At 45.8% G+C, this 26,386-nt stretch overlaps 1 protein-coding gene across 5 annotated transcripts in view; it reads right to left on the bottom strand.

The window, feature by feature from the left end:
• Window positions 1-26,386, bottom strand: part of mpp7a (MAGUK p55 scaffold protein 7a) — a 172,232-nt gene that overhangs the window by 9,064 nt on the left and 136,782 nt on the right. For 2 of the 5 annotated variants that reach the window (XM_085764043.1, XM_085764041.1), the window contains 7 exons: window positions 25,266-25,286; window positions 25,128-25,142; window positions 24,327-24,359; window positions 15,117-15,287; window positions 8,734-8,814; window positions 5,036-5,129; window positions 2,224-2,332 (listed from right to left, as the gene is read on the bottom strand). In XM_085764043.1, coding sequence (XP_085620169.1) covers window positions 2,224-2,332; window positions 5,036-5,129; window positions 8,734-8,814; window positions 15,117-15,287; window positions 24,327-24,359; window positions 25,128-25,142; window positions 25,266-25,286 — 524 coding nt within the window. The remainder of the gene's footprint in view (window positions 1-2,223; window positions 2,333-5,035; window positions 5,130-8,733; window positions 8,815-15,116; window positions 15,288-24,326; window positions 24,360-25,127; window positions 25,143-25,265; window positions 25,287-26,386) is intronic. The other 3 variants (XM_085764042.1, XM_085764044.1, XM_085764045.1) reach the window with 2 other exon arrangements.

The raw sequence follows: 26,386 nt of genomic DNA, 5'->3' as shown, positions 1-26,386 counted from the left end.
TATCCATCTATCCATCTATCCATCTACCTATTAATAAAGGACCAATCATTAATTCCCCAGAGGAAGTGTTTGAAATATTCAAGTTATTAATTGCCATCTATATCTATATTCATGTTTAATTTTAATTTTTTAATTATTTTAATTGTGTTTTTTTATTACAAATGACAGGCTAACATTTAAATTCCTACCAATTCAATGTTGCATTAGGTAAATGGACCAGTATCTGTGCATTTACTGTACCTTTACTCTGGCGCACATTGTCTTTTTTTGGAAAGTGACGTTATTTTGGACTCTTTATGATAATAATTAATTGCGGCATTTAATACAGAGATTCATTGGGAAAACAAGACAATTGTGACAACCCTAGATGCGTTTGTCTGTTTTTTTTATCTCGTTCAAAGTCTTGACTCGAATATGAACCTAGAGGAAATAACAGCTGCTCACATCTGGTGACAGTGACGGTGGCGCTGCGTTTAACCAGTCACACCCCGAGAACACGGGAGGTGCTGCTTTAATGTATGGGTGGATGACACATAACAAGCCCCTTTCTGTCCCAGCAGATAACAGAGGACGTGTCTCTGTCTGCTCCTCTTCTACTTCTACTTCTACTCTCCTATTTCTGACAAAGCGAGCCTGGTCGTCTACGGGTAAAACGGAGGTCAGATGTGGTCGGCGGTGGCGTCAGGCCTTCGAAGCCTCCTCTGGCGTCTCACACTGTGTTAATGGGCGAGTGGGTACGAAGCCACAGCTGATAGGAAGACGAGCAAAAACCCCAAGGGAGGCGGCTGCAATGGGGCGGCAGCGGACAGTGGAGGTGAGGAGGACGACTGGCTGCACTACGACGCCACATATACTCACAAAAAAACAAGAAAAACAACAAAAAAAGGAGATAAATAACTATACAGTACATGCACCCGGGTTCTCACAGCGGCCGGGCTCGGTCTGCGAGCTGCTCGGGCCAGCGCGGTTTGAGGACGTGCCAGGCTAATCTATATAATGGTGCATTTGTGCCTGTGTGTCATTATCCACTGAGGGAAAACAAACAAGAGGAGAGAGGAGCTGCTGGACGACAGATACAGGGCCCAGCTCTGGGATTTAAAGGAGTGGCGGTGGGGTAGGGTTAGGGTGGGTTGGGGGGGTTGTTGGGGCTCAGCGACAAGCCGGCCGTTTGTGTAAAGGCCTGATCGCCACCACCCAAGACACATAAGCCGAAGAGGAAATCTTCAAATAGAGGAAATTAGTAGTAATTGCCCCCCCCCACCTCCTTCTTTCTGCCTTTGGTAACTCAGTACGCAGTCAAGGCCTCGGGAAAGAGCGAGATCTGCTTCTGAGATAGGCAGGGGGTAAATATATAGAGGAGGAGTGAGGATGAGGATGAGGATGAGGATGATGCACTGCAAAAAACTCAAAATCTTTCCAAGAATATTTGTCTTCTTTATTGTCAAAATATCTAATTTCTAGTCAAAACTAATCTCTTTCCACTTAAAATAAGACTAATCACCTAAAAATGTACTTGTTAGATCATTTTCACTTGTTTCAAACTAATTTTCACTTTCACTTTCACTAATAAGGAAGAAAAACTTGCTCCACTATCAGATTTTTCTACCTATTAGTGAAATATGCTTGAAAAAAGTAAGAAACAATCTACTTTTTATGTGATGAGTCTTATTTTAAGTATAATGAGATTTGTTTTGACTAGAAATGACATTTTGACTAGCCAAGAAATCTAGACGCACCCTAGAGGCAGCAAATATATTTGCTCCGCAGGTCGGTCTAGAAACGAGCCGTAGGAACTTTTTGAGTCTCGAACACCGTTTGTGTTGACCAATCACAGCGCTCTATCTGTTTAGAGAGTCGTTGGGCGGGCTTAACGCGATGACGACATACTTGCAACGGTGAAAAACATGACAAGATGGCTTTGGCAAAGGAATCATTTGAATCGTTGAAGCGTTGGCATCAACTTTAAAAGAATGAAACTCGTCATTTTCTTTAAAAGTTGAGCAAGAAACTGCACTGAAGTCATTCATTTCGAAGAAGGATGTATTTGGTGGTTTGCCAATGGGATATGGGAAAAGTTTAATCTACCGACGTCATCCTGCTCTTTGCTCTGATTGGTCGTAGCGCTAGACTATTATTACAAATAAGACAAATATTCTTGGTAAGATATTTGAGTTTTTGCAGTGTGATGGATGATGATGATGATGGTGGGTGTATGTCACTCACATGAGGCTGGACGTCGAGCAGACACACTTTGTTCTTGGAGAGGACGGAGCGCACAGAGTCTAAACTCGTCCCGTAGTAGTTCCCCTTGTACTCGCCGTGTTCGATGAACCTGAGGTGGAAAGAAAAAGAAGAAAAACAGAAAAGAAAATAAGTGTGCGTTGATGATTCTGAACGTGGGAGGAAACGTTAATCTGTGTCAGCGCACGTCTGAGGTTCGTATAAGACATAGTGACATATATAAACCCTACAAATCCACACAGACAGCGGGATCACTCCGTCAAACCGCTGACAGATCAGAAGATGGCCTAAAAAATCCAGACACGTTGAGCTGAGCGTGTTTTTCTTTCGTATAATCTCCTACGCCACCCGTTCAATCACTAACACCTGTTTGTTCCAGGACGACCACAAAAGCTCAGAGATCCTGGCCGCTGCATGGGTGTAAGCAAAGCAAAGCAAGCAAGCAAGCAAAACTCTCTCTTTTCCACCAGATAATCCTCCTCTCACACCAATCAGATGTCATGAGAGGAAAAAAAGACAGAATAAAAAAAAGCCACGACGTATTTTTAGCTGAAAACAAGGAGGGAAAAAAGGCAGCGAGCGGAGTAACGACGTGGAAAGAATTTGAAGCTAATGGGACGGCGTGCTATGTTTGCAGTCGGCTCATGACGACTGTGACCAAACGCCATGTAAAAAGAAAGTTTTATGGTAATTCCCCATGTAAGAAAAAAGTTTTACTCAGCTTCTTTTTTCTTTTCTTTTTTTCTTCTTTTTTTTAAAAGCAGGTTTAATTCGCAGCAAAACCTCGTATCCCGTTATGGGAAATTCATTTAAGAGCTACAGGAACGTACAGTAGCCTGCCTGCAGGTTCGGTTTGAGCACTCACACCTTTTGCAGCAGCAGCGACACACACACACACACACACACACACACACACACACACACACACACACACACACACACACACACACACACACACAGAGTGAGTCTATATGAGGAGTGTGTGTGGACCGGTGCCACTCTGACACAGAACAGGGCTTCCCTTGGGAAAAGCTGTTCGAGCTAAACACACGTTGTTGTGGTGGTGGTGGCCCCGCTTCACAGACTCTCTCTTCTCCTCTTCTCCTTTTTTTATTTCCGCTGCATTGTTTCTGCTGCATGCAACGAGGCATAACGCAAACAAGTTCATCTCACCCCTCGCCTGCCTCGCTGCCTTGTAATTTCAGCGTGGAGTGTCCCACGCATCCGCCCCACATCACAGCGCTGCCACTCACCCCTCCGACTCCCTGAAAAACATTGCATGCCTCGAACCTGCACCGCAACACGGCCTAAATATACAGACCCCTGCTCCCTTCTCCTCCGTGCATGCTCCGACACTCAGCGTGCACTCACCAGCACGCTGCCCTCTATGTCATACGTGTTTGCGTGAGTAAATGTTTTGCATGTGCAGTGAGTGCACCCTACAATATATCTTTCTTTTCTTCCCCCCTCGCTCCAGCTCGTGTGAGAGCGGCAGAAAGGCATCAATCATTCCTCTGACTATTACAACTTGGATTTCAAAATTTGTCGGCCACAAATGTCAAGGCGGGCCGCGGTGTGGCTGCGTTCACAGAGAGCGCCCGAGGAAAAGGGAGGAAGCAGAGAAGTCGGCGAGGCCTCGGGGGCCGGCGTCTGGACTGGAGGGCCCGGCCCCTGTCAACACCAGCTCACACTCGCTTACAGAGACACGCGGACGACAGCGGGGAGGCCGTGTACGAACAGTGGCAGCAGCAGGTCCCCGGGTCTGGACCTCTAGTGGCTTCTGTTGTTTTCATCAGGCGGCGGCGGCTGCGGGGTCTCGGATATCACCGGGTGGGTCTGAACACGGGGGTTTTCATTAAAGCTTCAAACACCCACAGACCACATTAAACATCCCATACGTATACGAGTGGAAAATCATTTCTGAAAGATTAGTCCCTGCATTAATGAAGGGAACTGACCTAAAAAAAAAGGCACAGACGCAGAATTTCTTTGAGTTTTCTGGTCCTTTTTTTCATCCATCATTGTTCGTTATAACTCTATCCTCAGAATAACATACATTTCTCCTTTAAAAATGGGGCTTTTACTCTTACTACAAATATTTAGTTAAGTAATAAGTATAAATTTGAACTTTATTCTTAAATATCTCAAACCTTTTCTCCATCACACCCTCTTTATTATGGCATTTGGTGAAATAGTAAAAGTTCCACTATAAATAAATAATTAGTAATTAAGATTTATGACTTAATGAAAAGGGGCAGCGCACCTGAAAGAAAATCTTCATCTTCCTGTCCTCTACTCACTCCTCGAGGTTTAGCTTTCTTAAAAAAAACATAATAACTTTGTACCTACGACTTATATAAGCGGTGTTGACATTGTTATTACAACCTGCAACAATTCAACACATTCGAGAAAGAGAAAAGTCCTGAAACGAGATCATTTGTTTTGGAGAGAGACAGAAATAATTGTCGTCTCTTGAAGCTGCACCTTTTCCTTCATGTGCTGTAAATGAAGAGGAGCGAAGAAGGAGGAGGAAGAAGGAGGAAGAAGAAGTATCTGCAGAGCGGAGGAGTGATCACGACATATGGAAGAAGAGTTGTGCGACCTTGTTGTCTCTTGTTTGAACTTTGCTGTGTGCTGCCTGTCTACACTGGAAATTTATTGTTGCGCAAAGTGGAGCACCTGCAGTTTTAAGTCTCTTAAAGTTGTAAAACGTTGTTATCGTTAATGTCTGCGGGCGGTTGCGTATCCGCTACTCCCCCCCCCCACCGTCGTCTCTCTCTCTGCTTGTGCCTACTTGTTGTTGTGGATGTCCGTCTCGAAGAGGCTCTTGGAGATGAAGTGGTACTCCACGCCGTCGCTCTCCTGGCTCCTCTTGGCCCGACTGGTGTCTGAGAGAGAGAAAGAGGAGGAGAAAGAGGGCGATTACTCAAACCCAGACTGTCTGACTCACCGCTGAGGCTGAAACCATCTGAACTGAGGCCTTATTAACATCGCTGGAAGTCTGAAACACGGCGCGACGGGCCATGCCAACCCTTGTATATATTATTGTGTAATAGCGCCCATAAAATACACAACCTGTAGAGCTGCGGCACTAAACTCAGACACTTAACTGACATTCAGCAGAGGTTTAACTGTGTCTTATTAAAGTTTGTCTCTTGTAATGTGGCTGCAGGAACAGTCTGCAGGAACAGGAGCAGGAGCCGGCCGGCGTGTTAGCCGCCGCAGTGTTAGCCGCCGCCGCTGCTGCAAGGAAGGTAATTGAGTTTGGGGGCAGCTCTCATTAACATCAAGTCTCTACATTTACTTGGCCGTAAACCATAAAGCTGTGCTGTAAAAAAAAAAAAGGGAGGGAGGCTGTGGCACGTGGAGAGAACTGGCGCATTTGTCGCTGGGGGCCAAGAGGTCGACTCACTGCAAAAGAAGGATATTTGTCTTATTTCTTGTCAAAATGTCTAATTTCTAGTCAAAACTAATCTCTTTCCACTTAAATTAAGACTCATCACCTAGAAATTAACTTGTTTTTAGATCATTTACACTTGTTTCAAACAAATTTTCACTTGAAATTAGTAGAAAAATCTGCCAGTGAAAGCAGGTTTTTTGTGCTTGTACTAATAAGGAAGAAAAACTTGCTCCACTATCAGATTTATCAGACTTATTTCAAGTGAAACAAAGTAAAAAGTGTCTAAAAACAAGCTAAACAAGCTTTTTATGTGATGAGTCTTATTTTAAAGTATAATGAGATTTGTTTTGACTAGAAATGACATTTTGACTAGAAATAAGACAAATATTCTTAGTAAGATATTTGAGTTTTTGCAGTGCTCGCTCTCGGGCAACGCTTCAGAGGTCAGAGGGCAGAGGTGTACACCCGTCAGACACTCCGAGCAGCTCCAAAACAAACTATTAAACTTTTATCACCTGCAAACAAAACTGCCAAGTCCTGCCCCCGCCCTTCTCCCCCTCCTCCCCCCTCCTCTGGGTCTGTTCTCCCCGGCAGCATGTGTTGAGGCTGTGCCCTCGGAGTGGACCGCTGCCTCTGTTTTATACGGTCCAGGCTGATCCGCAGGGTTCATGGAAAACCAAATGGTGTGATTTATACGACGTGTCACTCGCTTGAGGAGGAGAGACGGCCGTAAATCCATCGGTCGGCGGAGAAGACACTTGAAGAAGATCAATGACTTTCTGTCATCGGGCCTCAAGACAACGGTAGGAAAAACAGCAGAGGGCCAGATCGAGCAGCCGTGTCATCAGATAACATATACTTATACCTCCCGGTTTGTTTCGTGTGCGGAAACGTGTGCGAGGCGTTTGCCAGAACAGCCTCTCTCTCTCTCTCTCTCCGTACAGTATATACTCACACCAACACCATCCACCATGCATTATTTTGGCTTCGGCTTTGTGGCACAGAAAAAAATTACAGTGCAACAAAAGAATGTGCATCCGTTCATTCTCGATTCATGGAAAATATCAGTCAGCTTGGACGGGAATCAAAATGTTTAACCCCCTTCTCTAATGGCTTATTGCAATGCTCCTTGAGTTTCTTATGACTGGTTTACATTTTACAGCGACAAGTAGAAAGAGAGAGAGAGAGAGAGAGAAGAAAACCCAAGGCTTAACCGGGGCCACAAGCCGGTGGTCTCTCCCCAGCTCCGGTTTTCAAATTAACAAAAAGGGGTAATGCTTTTGGGCTTAATCCGAAACAACAGCAAGTGTTAAACACATCCATGTGTCCACTGGCAGCAATCAAACATCCAAAAGGAGGGAGATGAGATACTTTCCGAGTCTCTTTCCCTCTCAATGAGAGCCAGGACTTGTGCCATACGTCTTCTATATGGGTCAGAATCAGACTGTCTGGGCTCTATTAAACAACACAGCATCACAGGTCACATTTGAGAGCAATTAACAAGCCTCGTGGAAAAGAAAAGAAAAAAGAAACACAGAAAAAAAGGCCCCACCGATGGGATTTTAATACCAGGGACATTTCAAGTGTCAGGCTCCGACTGAGACACATCCATTACGCCGCACGGCATGTAACAAACACGGCAATTAATATCAACGGACCTCATATTTCCTCAAAACTCGTGTCGCACTTTCCCCTTCCAGGCCCCAGATGGTAACGACACAAGCGCTAATGCCACTGCCGTGCTCGAGCGCACAAATCAGAAAGATTTATTGTCCCAACATGCGCTGGCTGTGTGGGACATCTCCGAGCTGCAAAAAAAAAAAAAAAAAAAACTAAAAAATGCTGTTGGCAAAGGCGTGGAGAGCCAGTCGTTTGCAGCAGGGCTGGATGGCGTTCAGAGTTATGGCAGCCTGTCGTTAGGTCCGTAAAAGGAGAAAGAAGGGAGGCGACAGAGTGGGAGAAAGAAAGAGACAGAAAGAAAAGTGAGAAATAAATCGAGAGAGAGAAAAGGAAAGAGGTGCCAGTTTGTGAAGCAGTGGAATGGCATCTCTTCAGAGGTAGAAAAACGCCATTTCCTCCATCATTTGGAGCTTGTCAGGCGGCCTGTGAAAAGCTGACAATTACACAGGAGGAGAACCGGTCGGTGGCGGCCGGCCGGGCCTACACAGCTCCAGAACCAGAACCAAAACCAGCACCACTAGGCCCAAGCCCAGATCTGAGTCTCATCATCGCTCCGGCTGCAACGAGCACGAGCACCGACCGACACACGCTGTGAAAGCTGGACTGGAACACGTCAGCTAAACATCCTTCACATAAAAGTGATTATTTTGATTTGTTGCTTAAAAACTCGTGGGGTGCGTTGGAGCGCAGCGCGGCGCAGTCTGAATCTGATCTGGCGTCTCGCGCGCTTACATTTCTCTGCGAATGTGTTTCCAATGTGTTTGTCTGGGTTGGACAGACAGACAGACAGACAGACAGACAGACAGACAGACAGACAGGCAGACAGACAGACAGACAGACAGACAGACAGACAGACAGACAGACAGACAGACAGACAGACAGACAGACAGACGAGAGGGAGGTGTGAGGAGCACACGACGCGACGGCTGCAGCGCCTGAGGGAGGTCCTTCCTCCTCTTAACGCTCCATTTAACCTTCATGTTGTTTGCAGCTGGACGACACTGGACAAGACTCAATAAAATTACAAATCAGAGCTCAGAGTTATAAAAGTTTCTGCTTCCCCCTTTTTTCTGCAGTAAAAAGATTTTGAAAGTCGAGAAAAGTGTGGTTTCTAACTCGGGGCCCAGATCTGACCCTGGAGGCAAATTTGGGATAATTTGATTTCCTGACTTCATATAGTTTTAAAGTAGAATTTAAATGCTTTATACTTTATGTAAAATGCTCCCTATTGTTTTGTCAGGATCGATACATACTGTCGTCAGTCGTTTTCTAATATTGTCTCCCAGTCTGAATCTCCAACATGTGGAGAAGCTCAGACTGCGTCTCCGTCCACATTGATCAATAAATCTAATATCTAATATCTAAAACTGTGATCAGGTAAGACAAACATGTTGTTTTGAGAGTGAACTCACGTGGGATGGTGACGCTGAAGTGCTGCGGGTCGGCGATCAGCAGCTTCCTCTTCAGCTCGTTCAGGCCGACACCTGTGGGTCCTACACAACAAAACACACAAAGACACACAGAAACGTCACAAATCATGAGTCAATCATCACTTCCCTCGAACCAAACCGACTCTCAGCCACTGTCTAAGTGAGAAAGAACATGTTTTATGTAAATTAAATCATATTAAATATGCAAAATACACGCAAAACAGACGGTTAAGTGACAGAAGCAGAGGCAGCAGGTCGAGGCGGAGGGAGCACAGGTCACCGTCCATAAACACTTCACATAATACGAGTGGACAGGATCTTCCAGTCAAACCCCTCCCCGCTCGGCACAAACACAAACCTCAGTTTATAACACAGACTGTGTGCAGGAGAACAACTCGGCTGACGTCATGCGGGACATTTGGAGGCACGGGAGACGTTAAATTAAACATTTTCACAGACTGAGATTGAGGTGAAATCAGTGAGCTATGAGGCCTTTAAACAAAAGGAAATGAGACATTTCATATTGTAAATCACCACGATACGTCTGCAGCCGGTTTGAGATTGGACATTAGCAGCGTTATTTCATCTACAGTGGGAGATTTTATTCTATTTTTACATGAGCTCGGTCCTCTTCTTCTCCTTTTACAGTGTTTTTGTTACGTATCATTAAATCAATTTACCACAGTGTGAATTTAATTTCATATTAAATTAAAACACAATCAAGCCGGTAAAAAAGCCTTTGGAGCAAAGATAATTGATTTAATATGACAAAGCTACAGGAACTCTACGGTTACACTGAGTTTTTTAACCGGTTCCTCTCTTTTGCTGCTCTTTGGCACAACATTAAACTTCCAATATGAGTTCAGAGCGAAGGCAAGAAGAGTCTCTTTCCCGCACTGATGCAAGTCAGCTGGATTTTCCATCACATTCCCAGTGGGGAAACTGAGGCAGCGAGTGGGAGAGGAGGAGGAGGAGGCAGGAGAAACTATTGGAGTATTGACTATTGATGCATCTGCGGCTCCAGAGGCTGAGCATCCCTCTGGCACTCGGCTCGGCCCGACATGTGGAGATGGTAAAGTTCAATCAAAGTGAGGAAATAAATTCAATTTAGATATTAAGGAACAAAGAAAATTTGCAAAAATGGTTTGAACAAATATCTCATAAACCTATAGTAGGAGTTGATTTCATGCAAAATGCAGTTAGTGGATGTTTTTTTTTATTTTTATGTAACCTTGTTTAGACTGGATTTAATTTGATGGAAGTCGCTCTCTCCTCTTTTCCTGTTTTCCCTCTCTCCCCCTTTTCTTCTTGGTGCTACATCATCATCCTGATTTGAACCGACTGGCATCGCCGTCATCGACCGACTGGACAAGAAATCAGTTTTTTTTTTGTCGAGTTACAAGTGCAGGGCTGTGCGTCTCAGTGTTTTACCACAGCTCTGCAGCGTGTGGACAGTTGGAGACGGTTGCTTGATCTGGGCTTGACATTCTTCGCATGCCTGACGTTCTGGGCAGGCACTACAATCGCATCGAACCCTATTGGAAATTCGTTTCTCCAGGCAAATGTGTTTAGCAGGCCGCTCGTCTAAAACAAATGGACAATGAGTTCACTCAGTGATGCGGATTAGGTGGAAAGAGAGAGAGGGAGGGGGAAAAAAACATATTTAAAAAAGACAAGCGCTGTGTTTTTATGAGAGAGAGCGGCTCCTGTTTCCTCTCTGTATGTGCAGCGAGCAGCGTGGTGGAGGTTGTGGAGTTGTGATGCACCGCTGGATAAATAGGTGTGGACAAGACTCTTTTCACTATAACCTCTGCTTCACACACCAATTCACACCCTGTGCCCTCCCTCTCCCTCCCTCCCTCCCTCCCTCCTTCTCTCCCTCTGCACCCACTAACACATGGTTTTGAGTCCTATTGTGCGACTGCTGTAAGTGATAAAAGCTGTTTCCTCAGAGCTCACACACACACACACACACACACACACACACACACACACAAGCTCAACTGTGAATTCAAAAGGACACACACGCAAAATACCCCGACCCTCTTTAGAGGGACGGCACGAGGCATTCTGTGGTGAGAGTCTCGCATAAACAAGCACATGGCCAAGCGAAGACAGCAATCAATCTTGGCTCGGGGGGAGAGAGAGGAGAGAGGAGAGAGAACCTGGGGGCCGAGGTTCTCGGGTGATTTATTAAGATGAGGAAATGGAGTTCATTTTGAATTTGTTTCGGGAGCTGGGAGGAATGCGGCGGCGCTGTTTGAACGAGGCCGTGGGCCCGTGTGGTGTTGTTGTAGGTGGCAGAGCGCGGCGGCGGCAACACAAGGCGCCGCTGACCCTCCACTAAGGCCTGTTTGCTTCAGTCTGACTGTGGACGCCACTGACGGCCCCCACCGTGCTCGTTAAAACCCATTTTCACCTTGTACATCGCTCCCTTGCTCGCCACTTGCGATATCAATGGAGCGTGGCAGCAGCCGTTCTTCAGAGCACCTCAGACGACGATTAAAGCCGCTTCCAGCTGCACCGACGGCGGCCCCGGCCCCGGCCCACCGGCGGCCTTTTTACAAGCCGGAGCAGCCAGTTCCACCGTCTGACCTTCAACACGCCACCTCTTTGTGCATTGTTTGTTTTTTACAATGCACCAATACAACAGCAACTTTATAAACTGAACGCCACAATAAAAAAAAGAGGCATAACCCCCCAATTTTCTGGACTAAGCCGCAGTATTTACATTATATTTATGTGTTTTCTTCCCCCTCCATCTGTCTCTTTTTCCTCTCTCTCTCTCTCTCTGGCCCTCTCGCGCTGCTTCTGGCCTTACCGATCGCTGTGCCAGTAAAAGTGTCAGACTTCATTACCACACTCATTAGAGAAGCTGCCTTTAATATCGCAGGCTTAATAACTTCCAGGCCAAACGTGGAGCGCATCGCAGGCCGGTCTGTGCAGCGAGGTGAGGCCGAGGCCCGGGCGACGGGCGACGGGCGCTGTCCCGACCCGGCCTTCAACCTCCCACCCTGCCCCTCATAGTATTACAGAGCTCCACTGCTGCTGCTGCTGCTGCCACCACATTTAAAAGACGACAGTGGTAAGTTAACCACCGCCGATCGTTTACAATCTACTACATTTTCAACGGTCTTAATATAGAGTTCCACTTTTATATATTTGGATACCACATAAACATTGACCTAGGCATTAGTGCATTTGAAATATGTTCAGGCTAAACCCCAAAACTGAAAAACTTTCAATTCATCAAAAAATCTTTCTGCGAGTTCAGTGGGTCAGGTTACACGGAAATGTGGAAATCAGCACACCATTTTGTCAAGTTAAATAATCTGATTTCTCTCAAAACCGCCGGTGGTTGGGTCAATCTGTTCTTGCAGTATGTAAAAGTATGTTTTTATTGGCTGTCTGGTGTTATAAAAAAGTATAAAAACCCCCAGATAAGCATCTTGATTTGCAAGAGGTGGGCAGCGGGTCATTCATTAGCTGGTACCGTGAACCTGCGCGACGACCACGTTAATGAAAAACGCCGTCAGGCTTCAAGAGGAGGAGGAGGAGGGGGGTTGTTTGATATAAAAATAATACAGAAAGGGGGGTTTAGGCTGGAGCAGAGCGGAAAAAGTGCAGGACTGAAGCCAAGTCAGGCGCGGAGGCTTCGGTCCCGTCTGCACCAACGCAGACTTTCCTTCCTCAGCTCTGATACGATCTGCTCACAGAAGAGTCGTCATTTCAGACCAGAAGATGCTGCTTCGTCTGTCTGAAATCAAATCATCTCCCCGCTGGTATTATTAAAAGTTCCAGTTGCATATTTATGGCAATCATTCATAAAAAGAATGAAAAAAAAAACAGAGATTAGTCAGTGCTCTGACATTTGTAGGCTGAAGGGCCAAACATGAGCGGGACAGAAAGACAGTTCACTTCAATATTAATAAAGATGACTGGAGAAAGTAGATGATGCGTGAAAGCAATAAAAGAGATGATGAAAAGATGACATCACATAAAAACAAGTCTATTAAAGATGTGTTTTAAGAGGTGGTTTATAAGAAGTCACTGACTCTGTCTTATCTCCTCCTGCAGCTCGAAGAAAAAACACAAAAAAGCCCACCGCCACCTTTAGATTTAAACCTCGACAGCCAGAAGTTTTAAAGCTGTGAACTTATGCGGGTCACATTGGTTGTTGTTCTAGGTCTTCATGTGATCAGAAAAATCTTAAAATCATTTCAACACATGAGAGTTTAAGCGGTCAGAAAACAGAGCGGCTGCGTTCTCCTCGGGCTGGACGCGGCAGGGGGCCGATCTGCTGTTGTAAACTGCTGTAAATGATCAACGGCTGGAAGTGAAAGCGGTCTGATCGCAGGTCTGAAGCTGCTTTAAGAGCAGATACAGCTCCGAGGAAAGAGTTTTCTTTTCTTTTTTTTTCTCCCCCCCTTTCTTTTTGAAAACACTTATATACTGAGGAATAACGTGTCCCTGAATAACAGAGCTGAGCAGCAGCAGTCAGAGGGAGAAGAGAGTTGGACAGAAAAGATTTCTAATAAGAAAAATCAAGAGACCCCGGGGAGAGGAGGCAGGAGAGAGAGAGGGGGAGAAACATAAAGCAGATCTCTCCTTGGCCCTCCGCTTCGTTACGTCTGAAATTGTCCATAGGGTTGTCCTCCAAAATCCTGCAAGTTAATTGAAAGTATTTACATTAGTGTGACAGGTGGGAGAGGCTCAGCATCCTCTGTGTGAGGCTGCGACACACTGGCAGGGAGAAGCAACGGTCGCTCGCTTAATTAGCAACGCGCCGTGATGAAGTCCATGCTCGGCGCGGCTCTGTGTTTAAGTGAACCGAGGCTCTGGTTAATCAGGCTGCGAACGCCGCTCTGCAGAGAGACGCAGACAGGAACAGAGAGAGAGGCCTGCTCAACGCTGCTGCTGCTGCTGCTGCTGCTGCCAGTGGTTTTCATTTCTAGATTCGACTCAGAAATGCTTAAAAACTGCCGCTGGAAGATCTGAAATGAAAAGCTGAGGACAGACTTTTGGGTCCTCGCTGATGAATGGAAATAGATTGGAAGGAGTCGCGCTGAAGATTTTCAAAAGGGGAATGTTTTGTTCCATCTGTGTCAGATGAGACATTCTTGTCATTTTTTCGCTGCTACAAGTAACAAAACCTAAAAAGGAAAAAATGTGGAAAAGCCTCGAACTCCGCTCTCTGATGATGATGGCACAGTTGTGTGTTGTGTGTGTCCCCCCCCCCTCCCTCTTTTAGGAATCCTGAGGTCTTTTATAACTGTTGCACCTGGACTGGCAGCGCTCGTCCTGCAGGAACTAGAAGCCGCTAACTTCATTTCAAGACCTTGGCAGGTTGTGAAGCTCTTCTGGAGGCAGCCGTGACGCCCGCTGCTCCGGGCGAGTGTTAACAATCCCATCAGCTTGAAAAATTGGGGGCACATTGAGAGCGAGCGAGGTGCCGTAAATGAAAGTATTAAATGTGACTGATTATTATGAGGTCTGCTGCTTTGAGGAGTGTGTGACCGAAAGGATGGGGGTCATGGGAGGGCAAGAAGGCTGGGGGGGCGCTCTGAGTCATGCGCTCGTTTCTGTGATGTGTATCTGTCACCACGCTGGAAGGTGAGAATCTTTATTAAAGGGATAGTTCACCCAAAATTCAAATTTCACTCATTAACTACTCACCCTCATGTCGAATAAGAGCTGTGAGAATTTTCAGAGTCCTCCGTCCCTTCTCTGAGTTACGGGGGGGTCCGCGCAGCAGTATTTGTCCATATAATGGTTGTCAATGGATACCAACTTTCTTCGTCCAAAAAGACACACCAAAAAACATCCAAATACCTCCATACTGCTCGTCTGTAATGTCCCTCTTGTATTGAAGCCCCGATATGAGAAATTGTTCCGCGGGTCAGTGCAAGAGCAGTGAACAGAGACACTGGAGCTTCCGCTACAAACAAGCTGAAATTACAGACTTATTTAATTTTTTTCGGAACAATTTCTCATGTCGGGGCTTCAATACAAGAGGGACATTACAGACGAGCACTATGGAGGTATTTGGATGTTTTTTGGTGTGTCTTTTTGTTACGAAGAAAGTTGGTATCCATTCACAACCATTATATGGACAAATACTGCTGCACGGACCCCCCCCCCGTAACTCAGAGAAGGCACGGAGGACTCTGAAAATTCTCACAGCTCTTAGTCGACATGAGGGTGAGTAGATAATGGGTGAAATTTGAATTTTGGGTGAACTATCCCTTTAAAATCTACGCTGCTCGCCGTGCCAGGTCTCCCAGAAACAGAGCTGCACTGCGAGACCAAAACAAAAAGCGTGTGATGATGATGATGATGAGGTTATAAAGTCGTCTATTACTCACCCACGAGGACCACCAGCCGGTGCCGGCCGCCGCTCGGCCGCCGGTACGCCGTCACCTCCTCGTACGTGGGCACGTCGGCCATGTCGTACATCTCGCTCTTCTTGCACTCGTACATGGACTTGTTGGTCTTCTTGTCTCTGCGGCTCAGACGGAAGCTTCTCCTGAACCCGGCTGCAGGTCGAGAGAAACACATTAATCGACACAACGTTACACACACATACATACATACATACATACATGCACATTTATTCTAAAGAAGTCCATCTCAGCATGAGGGTGCGTGATTTCCAACGCTGACTGTACTGTATGTAGCCTTTACACATAAGTCTGCAGCTGTGCGATTGGATTTATGGTGGTTTCAGCGTCTTGGCAAACACCTCCACTCAGCTCCGTGTCCAATACCTAATATTGTATTGTGCAGCTCAGTTTTATGACAGCTATCTTTGCTGTAGGTGAAAGAAGTACCGCCTCGCGCCCGGCCAAACAGTTTCCCTGGATATCACCCTCAAACACTTTATTCACATTTTCCCCCGGTGACATGTAATGGAGGTTTTTTTCTCCTTCTTCTTGTGTGTGTGTGTGTCTCAGCTACAGAGAAGAAAGAGTGTTGCTGTTTTAATAAAGTCAGACCCGACTCATCTCTAGTCTGTGCTTCTGCAAAGTTCATCATGAGAAACAGAAGAAGACTCAAAGTTTCTTTCTTATCATGTAATCGTATGAAATTACCGCCGCGTCGCTTAATGGCTGTTCACAGAAACTGTCAGGCTATGATTTGCACTTCATTCCCATTGCAATTTTAGACAGTGACAGGGTGTGTGTGTGTGTGTCTGTGTGTGTATGTATGTGGAGAACAGTTTCCTCATGTGCACGGGACACTTTACAACACTTGTCATCTCCGATTGGTTTATGGTGTGTGCCCCGTCCTCAGAGCGGCTCCTTAACAAAACCGACATACCGAGGGAGAGCGCGCACGCCTGGATCTGATGATCTGCAGCAGCATCGAGAGGAGGAGGAGGAGGAGGAGGAGGAGGAGGAGGAGCTCGGCCCCTAATTTGAGGACTACGGTTTCATATCTATGACAGATGTTGGTCGAGACTTTAAAAAAAAAAAAAAAATTAAGAAAAAAAAAAGAATGCAGGATGTCTCATATCCTATTTCTGCACTGGGTCACGGTTGTTTTCAGGTTTCTCTCTCTCTCTCTCTGTCTTTTTTTTTTTTTTGTCATCATTTCACTTAATCAGTAATTAATGAACTCGAAAAAAAAAAAAAAAAAGACGATGTGGGACGCCAGAGTGAGATTAAGGCAGCATGAAAATTATGGACTGAGAGGAGAATCAGGAGTTGACACGACTCCTGATACCCCCCCTACCTCCTCCCCCCCTTCCCTTCCTCCTCATCTCTTAATACTTTCCACAACATTTTCAAACCACTGCGGAGCTGAGCAGACATGCAGCACACAGAGAGAGAGTCTGCATTCTTCTCTTCTGCTTGTTCTTTTCCAAACAGTCTCTTAATAAGCGACGGAGCGACGGGCCTGTGATGGGTTATAAATGAAACACACTGTAAGTCATGGGCGCACAATAATAATAATAATAATAAATAATAATAATGATGATAATAATGTTTTTGCATGGGACCTGTGTGTATGTACGAGTCCACACGTGCCCGTCTGCTGCATCTAATGTTACACTGAACATTTAGGGCAGACTTTGTTCCACTGTGGGCAAAGCTGTGGCTTACGTTGTCTGTGCCATTCCCCCTGTGGTTAATCCACTCATTCAGCACCCGCAGCCCCCCCTTCTCCTTCCCCACTACCCCCACTACCCCCAACCTCCCACCTCCTATTATATATATAATATTAGCCTCTGCCACACAGTGGAAAGCGAATAACGCCACTCATCTGCATTTCTCCTGTAAAGATATCAAACTGTAACCAATATCCACAGGGGTTAACATCATTACAATAAACAGAGAGAGTATGATGTTAATGATATCCCGCTGAAAGCCCAACGACCGCCGCTGCGCTCGCACATTTATCATGATATAAACACAACACTGCTGCCTAATTGGGCCTTAAAAAGTAATACTATCAAACTCATTAATTCTGTCTGTCTCTCTCTGATTCTTTCCACGCTGGACTGGAGGCAGGTGCAGCAGCGGCTCGGTGATCCGGTATCCCCTCTTTCAGATTCTCTGAAACCCTCCTGGGCAGTTTCATCCAAATATTGGAAACAATAGCAAACCGATGTGGTTTCCTGATGGCGGCAGCACACGGCTGAGTGTTATCAGAGCAGCAGCAGCGTCCCCTCTCCCTCCATCTCTAAACCACTCATCTCGACTCAGCTCTACGTAGACGCTGGGAAAAACACTGAGCTGCATGTGCACTTTACAGCAGGCTGATCCCATGTTCGATTCCTCTTTATTATAATAAGTTTTAGTTTTGCAGAAATCACCACTGTGATGTCACCGAACCAACACATGCAGCTGCAAAGATGGTTTAAAATGTATTTATAGCTCTTCATCTCATACACAGCTATGGTGAAAGTAGTCAGCTTTACATTTGATTGGTTGATTTTTGATTGATTGATTTGTTTATTTAAAGGGATAGTTCAACATTTTGGCAAATTGGCCCATTGCCATAATCCCTATAGTCATAGCAGTAGGTTCGTTACCTTTAATTGTCGGTGCAAGCTATTTTTAGAACGGCGGAGCAGAGCTGTGAGCTGCTCAGAGCTACGCTACGGAGGCTCATGGGATTTCTTGGTTTCCCTCATCAAACTCATCAAATACACAATCCAACAACTCCAAAACGCTCTGGTGGACAAGTTGTGACCTGCACATTCACCACGCTATGAGATAATAACACAACGTTATGAGATGGAGTTGTTTTAGAGGTGAATACAGAGACTGCTTGCCGAAAAACTGCCCCCGACGGAAATGCGCATCAGCGGTTTTGCATGAATTTCCCTCTAAAACAACTCTGTCTGGTAACGTTGTGTTATTATCTCATAGCGTGGTGAATGTGCAGGTCACAACTTGTCCACCAGAGCGTTTTGGAGTTGTTGGATTGTGTATTTGATGAGTTTGATGAGGGAAACCAAGAAAACCAGTGGGCTACTAGCGATAATTCTCAGCCTAAACCCGGCCGAAAAGAAAAGAAAAAAGGAATTTGTCTTTGTCGTAATCGCTGCGACCGGCGACTACGTATTTATTACTGCGGTATGTTTTGATGTTTTTGTTGGTCAGGTAACTCCGTCCCCAGCCCCTGGAGGGACCGGTTCTCAGCTCTAGACCAGACACGCGCTACTCGGAAAAACCATAAATAAATAAAAGCCTCCTGCATCAGTTGGCTGCAGCCCATCACTCCACCATCTCTTCTCCGACCCGGTTTGACGGCGGGGATGGAAATTAATTTGATCCAGAATTAAGGAATGATTCCCGTCTTGTTCAAATGAAGAAGGTCTGCGTGTTTGTCATGAGAAGCCTCAGCTATGTTGGAACGCCGACATGTTTGTCACAGGACGATCCGATCCGAGCATGATGAGGGAGTTACGAGTAGAAAAGGAATGTTATGATGATGATCCGTGTGGCACAGAGACCCGGTGCCTCCCTCTAACGGCCTGACAGGTCGAAATCTAATTTGTTGACAATAGCTCTGTTTTGAATTTCCCTGGAATGAGAGCGGAGCAGTGGCAGCGCCTTGGAGTGTTTTTCTGCAGAGGAACGCTGTGTGTGTGTGTCAGGGGACGTGGAGTTAAAGTTTCCTTGCTTTAGTCTCACACACACACACACACACGCACCTCATAATGGTGTGCACCAGGCCGTGACTGGGTAATTGCCAGAACTGCAACCGAAAACGTGTACGCACGCACACACGCGTCGAGCATGCACATACACACACACACAGACACTTTCTGATTCATTTCAGTGAAACAGAAACATGAAAAAAAGAAGAGGAGGGAAAAAAAAAGAGATGAGCATATTTAACACAGTGTAAACACAAGCTGTGACTGCACACACACACACACACATACACATGCATACACACATACAGACACACAATTGCTTGGAAGTCACCAGCAGTCCTAGTCCAAGCCCATTTTCCAGTGTGATAATATCTTACAGCCACGTAGGAAATTCAGCGTGTGCGTAAAGAAAGCGCCCGGAGGCCTCGGCAAACTGTGACTACACACACACACACACACACACACACACACACTACCGCTGCCCACTCGGACACCAACATCCTGTAAATTACTACTACGACCCCACATCTGTTAAAAAAAGAAGAAATGGCTGCAACTGTTGAAAAAGAAAAGAAAAGCAAAGTACAGTAAGACAAATGTTCATAAAAAAAACAAAAAACAGATGACTCAAAAAGGACTCGATCTGGTCGTGCGTTTTGCCAGTGGATGTCTGAAAGAGGAGAAGCCTGAGAACAATACAAGCGTCAGGTCTTCCAGACGTCACGCGTGGGCGCTCGCGAGGATGACAACACAGGAGAGGGATAAAAAATGACTGCCGTTTTCCCGTTCTCCCCCTCCTCCAATCAAACTTCACTCTGCATGGGGAGGAAGTGCGGGGAAGCTGCTGCAGGCCGGCGGCTCAGTCCAACCACCTGTTGCGATGTGAAGGCCCCAAGCTGCTGCTGCGATGCCATCCCAGCTCTTCTAGCTCCTCTCTCCTCTCTCCTCGAGGGAGGGGGCGAGGGGGCTAATGGAGACGATATCTATGGAATTAACCAGGCATGGCAGCTGGGGATTAAGTGAGTATTTCACCCTCGGCTCGATGCCGCACGCTGCGGTTTGACGCTGTAACACTAAGTCCCAGTCGTGGGCACCGAATGTGGGAAGCATTACCGGCTCTCTCGGCCCCATTATGCGTGCCCATTACTGGCTCGGGTTGGAAGGGATGAGGAAAGCTCATGGTCGGGGGGGGGTTAGGGAGGTGGAAGAGGAGGATGCTTTCCACACTGTCAGCCATTATTACACCGACGGCGAAGAAGAGGAAGAAGGGGCATGACGCCTGTCCGATTTCCAATTTCTCCGACCATACATTTCTATATTCTTGCGCCCATTAGTCTGACCTCCCATTTCCTCGATTTAAAGGACAATTCCAGGCAAAGTCAACTCGGGGCTGTATTTTCCTAACATTTTAGGTCTAAAAGAAGGAATCTGAAGATTTTCAGTTTAATTGCTCCTGGATTTGCGGTAGTTGTGTCTGTGTCCCCGCATCACCACGGCAGCGATGAACGGAAGCGGATGCAAACATGTTGGCTTTCCTAAGCAGCGGAACTTGCATCCGCAAAACAAAAAACTAAACAAAATCTTCAGATTCCTTCTTTTAGACCTAAAATGTTAGGAAAATACAGCCCCGAGTTGAATTTTCCCGGAATTGTCCTTTAAGTATGCCCGGTGTTCCGACTCCCAGTAATTACGACAGTGTATTAGCCCGACTAATCCGGTCCAGAAGCAGGATAGGAGAACATATTGACTGAGATATCAATTGTATTTTGACGGCGCCACAGTCTAATCAAAAGTGCGTAGATGGTCGAGCTCCTGTTCATGCATTTTTCATTAAGACATGTGTAATAAACACAAAGTCTCGGCATCCGAAGGAGGCGATGCGTGAACGGGAAGCAGACCGTGGTGGTTTTCAATCACATACTCTGATGCCGCTTGTTGAAAATTTAATCCATGTAAAAAGGCTTATAAACATGGACCAAAACGGCTCCATAATATGCACAAAAATCCAAGAGAAACAAAAATTAACTAAAAAATGAACTAAACAGAAGCAAGTGGTCAAAATCGGTGTTTTACGCATGTCTTGAAGCTCTCCCACGTTGGTTTGTGGATGAAAGCCGCGTGAGTGCTATGCATCGCTATATTCTGGGGTTCATAGTCGGAATTCTGGGTGGTCGGATTTAGCCATGGTCGTAATATAAAGGGATTATTTTGGTCGGGCAGTCGGCCCAATGGGCGTAGAAAAGTCAGATTAATGGGTAGTCGGAGAGATGGGCGGTCGGACTGATGTACTGTATGCTCCCCGCAGGAAGAAGAGCAGGCGGCTGCAGCTCATAATCGACAAAAACACAACAGTTTGCACAAGGAGGCGCGGTCGAAGTCGTGTAGGTCGAGATGAGAAGAGGAGGAGGAAGACATGGGAGAGGAGTATAAGTGGAGGAGATGAAGAAGGAGAGGAGGAAGTGGACATATCCAGACATGAGTGTGTCCTTCAGATGCTCCCTCCCTCCACACACAACTGCTAAAAAGGCATCTGTGAATGTGATCATCATGCTGCAGTAGTAAAGTGGACTCCACGGCTGATCTCGGGATATTTGATTGTATAAAAAGAGTCTAAATGTTTCCGGCAGTAACACACACACACACACACACACAAACACACACCCACACCTATATCCAGCCCTTTGGCCTGTTCCAATCAGCCCATGTGCTTCACCTCCCCGCTAATAAACACAACACAACCGCTGGTGTGACACTTGAAATACGTCCGTGTAGCAATCAGCGGCGTCGGTGAAGTCGTTAGTGTTATCTGGGGGGAACACACTCGGAGAGTATTTTCCATGGCCGTCGCACAAAGCGTTTTGGAAAGTGGCACCTCACCCGAGTGTTACTGGCTCATACGATGAAATAACGCTCTAGAACCTCTGGCTGCGAGACGTCCATTTGTGTCGAGTGCTATTTGTTTTTCCCCTCCGTCTTTATCCCCACAGCTCTTTGGGCTCAGGAATGTCTCGTCTCAAAACGATGCCTGATGCCTTATGTGTTGGCAAAAAAAAAAAAGAAAGAAGAAAGAAAGAAACGCACTGCACTGCACTGCACGCACACATACACACATACACGAGTACCTCTGCTTCTACTGGAAGTCCTTGAAGCCACTATCAACATGCCAAAAGGGGCCGACGTGCGCCAGAAGTAATGAGGCTAAATGCCTGCTTTCCTGTTTGTCTCATCAGTCTGATGTTCAGACGGAGAAGATGCTCTACAACAAAACCGCAGTGAGGAAATTCCACCTCCGACTTTCCAACTCTTTAAACAACTAGAACGGTTGGTTACCAAGCTAATAAAAACACACCTGTCCCAGCCAACGACATTTACCTGTATTAACTGTGTCCAAACGCTGGCTGCCCATTAAGACACATATCATCTTATAAACTAAGTTTCCTCTCGGCCCTGGACCCGGATTTGGAGGGAAAAACCTCCCTAATCCCAATGTACTGGCTCCGGTACATCCGCCGCTATTGAACCTGGAACCTGCATCTTTAAAAAAAAAAAAAAAAAAACGCTGTTTAAACACAGTTTATTTCAGTTTGTGACACTTTTCCATTTGTTCCATAATGGGAGTGCGAGAGGCTAATGGATTTCACAGCCCCACTTTGTTCAGCTTTAACTGATTTGCAGCATCTTGCCATGCATCCATCCATCCCATCCATCCCATCCATCCCATCTCAGTGCAGGTGAAAGGATTGGACTGGAAAACATAACTCAAACAAAGATAAATCTCTCTGGACGTAAATGAAGAGATGAAAATCTTTATCCACTGTTTTTCTAGAGAGGTTTGATAAGGAGGCATCATGGGACAGACCGCTGTTTGCCTCCTCTAGTTTCATTCTCTCGTCTGCTGGCTCTAAAATCAAGTAACATCTGAGCACAGGAATCTGCTCGCCCCCGAGTAGCGCTCGAGGATCGCTTTTGGCAACCGACCTTACAGACGTTGCATCACTGAGAGAAGCATGAAGGGAAAACAAACCAAAATCTAAGGACAACAACTGCCTACCCACCCCCCTTCCCTCCCTCCCACCCTCCCACCGCCTCCTCTATTTCCCCATGCAACCTCAGTAGCATTGCAAAAGCATCTGTAAGTTCTAGGATTTCAAACTTTTAGGGACGGGCCAACTTTAAATCATACAACCACATCCAACAGGCAGAAAAGCCATGCAGCAAGTACTCTCATAGAGAAGATGTTATTATAACTCACAGCTTTTTTTTCTTCTCCTCCTCCTGAGGTTCTCTCATTTCACTTAAACCTCATTCGAAAGCTGCTGGAGTCCAAAAAGGCTGCTAACCCCCGCTACAGTCAGTGCTGGATGTTGTTTGGGTACCGAGGAGGAAGAGGAGAGGCTGAGGTCATTGACCTAACAGGGGAGGCAGGGTGACGGTGAGGGCAAGCCCGAAGGGGACAGAGACGGGTGGAAAAAAACTCGGACTGGTGTTTGGCAAAGTTCGGCTCTGGGAAGTGACCGTGATTGAGCTTGGCAGACATGGCTCAAACTTCGTATTTATAAACTCATGTGTGCACTGGATATCCCGTGAAATCTGGAGTCTAAATGTGTGTGTAGTGTGTGCACGGAGAGGTCTGAGGCCGGTTCACCCCTTGACCTCAACAGCTGAATATAGACTGAAAAGGGAGAGAGAGAGAGATACAAACTGAGGATTTGTGTTTGGGCCAATTACGATGGCCTGTGGTCCTGCAGAAGGACGAAGCCTTATGATTTGTCGGGGGAAAATGACAGTGGTAATAAAAACACGATGGGGAACATTTTCTGTACAAGACAGGGAATTGGAAGCAGCTCTCTGGAAAGGAGCTGCCGAACCAAACCGGGCCACGGTAATTGTCATTAAGTCAGAACCGGGACCACATCAACGGGGCCGAAGCCTCGGCCGGACCTCCAGAACAAAGCGTGGAAAACAAGCCGTCCTTTTAACCCAAATCCATCCAGAACCGTTCTCAGAGATGTCCTCAGACCCACAGCAGAGGCAGAACAGGATAACTACTACATTCTGCAAATCCATGACAGGATCTGCCAGTGCACTCACGCTGTCAGCAAAAGAGCAGAAATAGCACAATGTAGGCTAGTGTTCCACTACAAAATTACTCTTTGTGTGTTTTTACATGGGAATCCAAGTTGAATCAGTTGTACCAAAAACACTCTGGGATTTAAGAGAACATGTCAAGAGGTTTATGAAAAACAGAAAAACTATTTCAGCGTGTAACATGGCACAGACAATAAATGTTAATCTACGGAGGAAAGAGTTCGAGGAAACATTAACACATGGAAATCTAACACAATCTTTGTCACTGTCTTCACTGTTTATGCGTCAGTGAGGCAGCAGCAGCGTCGGGAGGGAGGAAGGGGCAGGGGGAAAGAGGAGGAGGAAAAAGGAAAGAGAAGAAGACAACGTCTCTCACCTAGGTGGAGTCCACCATTATAGTCGGCATCCTCTGGTGACGAGAAGAAGGAGGAGGAGGAGGAAGGAAAGAGAGAGAGAAAGAAAGAAAGAAGCCAGAAGAGGCAGAACATCACATTAAAGAAAACAAGAAACTACACCTTTACCCAAGACATCCATGACAATAACACACAGGTACAGTTCATTAGTACTCAGCTAGTTTGGGTTAATCATGTCCAGATTGTGGAGAGACAGCCAGTGATGTCATGGGGAAAACAACAATAACCTTTAAAATAGAATAAAATAGAATAAAAATCATCTTAATCCGGGTTAATCTGGGTTTACGTCCACCACATCACTGGCCGCTGCTCTCTCTATGAATTATTTATTATTATGAATGAGTTGGGCGAGGTGCGATATTACTGCAGGGGGCGCATGTGAAGGGATGATTCTCCAGACGACGTCCACTCTAATGGAAATGACAAGTTTAGCTGGAGAGAGATGAAGCTTTTCGTATACGATGCGAGGAGAGAGAGGAGAGCCAATGGGCTGCAAAACGCTCCAAAACTCTCCGGGAGAGATTGAACGTGACGTCCGATGTTTCCCCCCCTTAAGAGCGATTAGCTTTGACATGAGAAGACAGGCCAAATGAAAACAGGAAGGATGGGGAGCAGAGGTGAGAGGTAGACCTTTCATTTCATTACAACACAAGGATTATGGAGGGGGGAAACTGGTCACCAAGGGTTTTACTGCGCATTGAAAAACGCCCTCGGCCGTCAGTAAAAGCCCTATCCAGCTGGGAAGATGTGAGACAAGTAAGTACCTTCGATCTCCTCGGCTGTGAATGCGATAGTAAGCGAGGGAATGGAAATGAGTCACAGTTAAAAAAGAGAGAAGATGTCGGATTATATATAAAAACGTACGTTAAAGGGAGGTGAGAGAATAAGAAGAGGAAACCTACCAAACTCTACGGCCACATCGTCTTAGAAAAGCAAAACAAAAGACAAGAGAAGAGTTAAGATCTTGATTCATTATCTGTCTATATAATAAATAATAAACTCATAATAATACAAATAATAACATAACATTGACGCGAGTTGAGACGTTTAATGTACAAAACTGAAACAGCTTCAGTTTGTAAGGCTCTACAGTTACTGCTACTGTCTCTACAGGTACGACGACTACGTTAAGAAATAACTCAAGGGTCCATCACTGGAGCTTTCAGCCACATCTCACAGTCTTCATCACAGCTCAGTTAGCAGGGGAGTTCGTAATCTAATTAGATGATGAAGACCGTGACAGGCTGTTAAAGGGATAGTTCAACATTTTGGCAAATTGGCCCATTGCCATAATCCCTATAGTCATAGCAGTAGGTTTGTTACCTTTAATTGTTGGTGCAAGCTATTTTTAGAACGGCGGAGCAGAGCGGTGAGCTGCTCAGAGCTATGCTACGGAGGCTCATGGGATTTCTTGGTTTCCTCATCAGACTCATCAAATACACAATCCAACAACTCCACAACGCTCTGGTGGACAAGTTGTGACCTGCACATTCACCACGCTATGAGATAATAACACAACGTTACCAGACAGAGTTGTTTTAGAGGAAAACACAGAGACTGCTTGCTGAAAAATTGCCCCTACGGAAACATGCATCTGCAGTTTTTCATGAATTTACCTCTGTCTGATAATGTTCTGTTATTATCTCATAGCGTGGTGAATGTGCAGGTCACAACTTGTCCACCAGAGCGTTTTGGAGTTGTTGGATTGTCTATTTGATGAGGGAAACCAAGAAATCCCATGAGCCTCCGTAGCGTAGCTCTGAGCAGCTCACGGCTCTGCTCCGCCGTTCTAAAAACATCTTACACTGATAATTAAAGGTAACGAACCTACTGCTATGACTATAGGGATTATGGCAATGGGCCAATTTGCCAAAATGTTGAACTATCCCTTTAAAGCTTTGAAAAAAGCCAATAAGACGACCTTGAGTTAGAGTTTTTTTCTTGAACTATGAGAATCAACTTCATCACACTCTCTACTAAATTAATATTTCTACTTCAGATACAACACATCTGTATATTTGTT

This window comes from Trachurus japonicus, chromosome 20 (genome assembly GCF_045865225.1).
Source record: "Trachurus japonicus isolate A0001 chromosome 20, Traja_1.0".
In the NCBI taxonomy this organism is placed as follows: Eukaryota; Metazoa; Chordata; class Actinopteri; order Carangiformes; family Carangidae; genus Trachurus; species Trachurus japonicus.
Note: the sequence above shows the minus strand (reverse complement) of the source record. Positions and strands in the feature narration are given on the sequence as shown.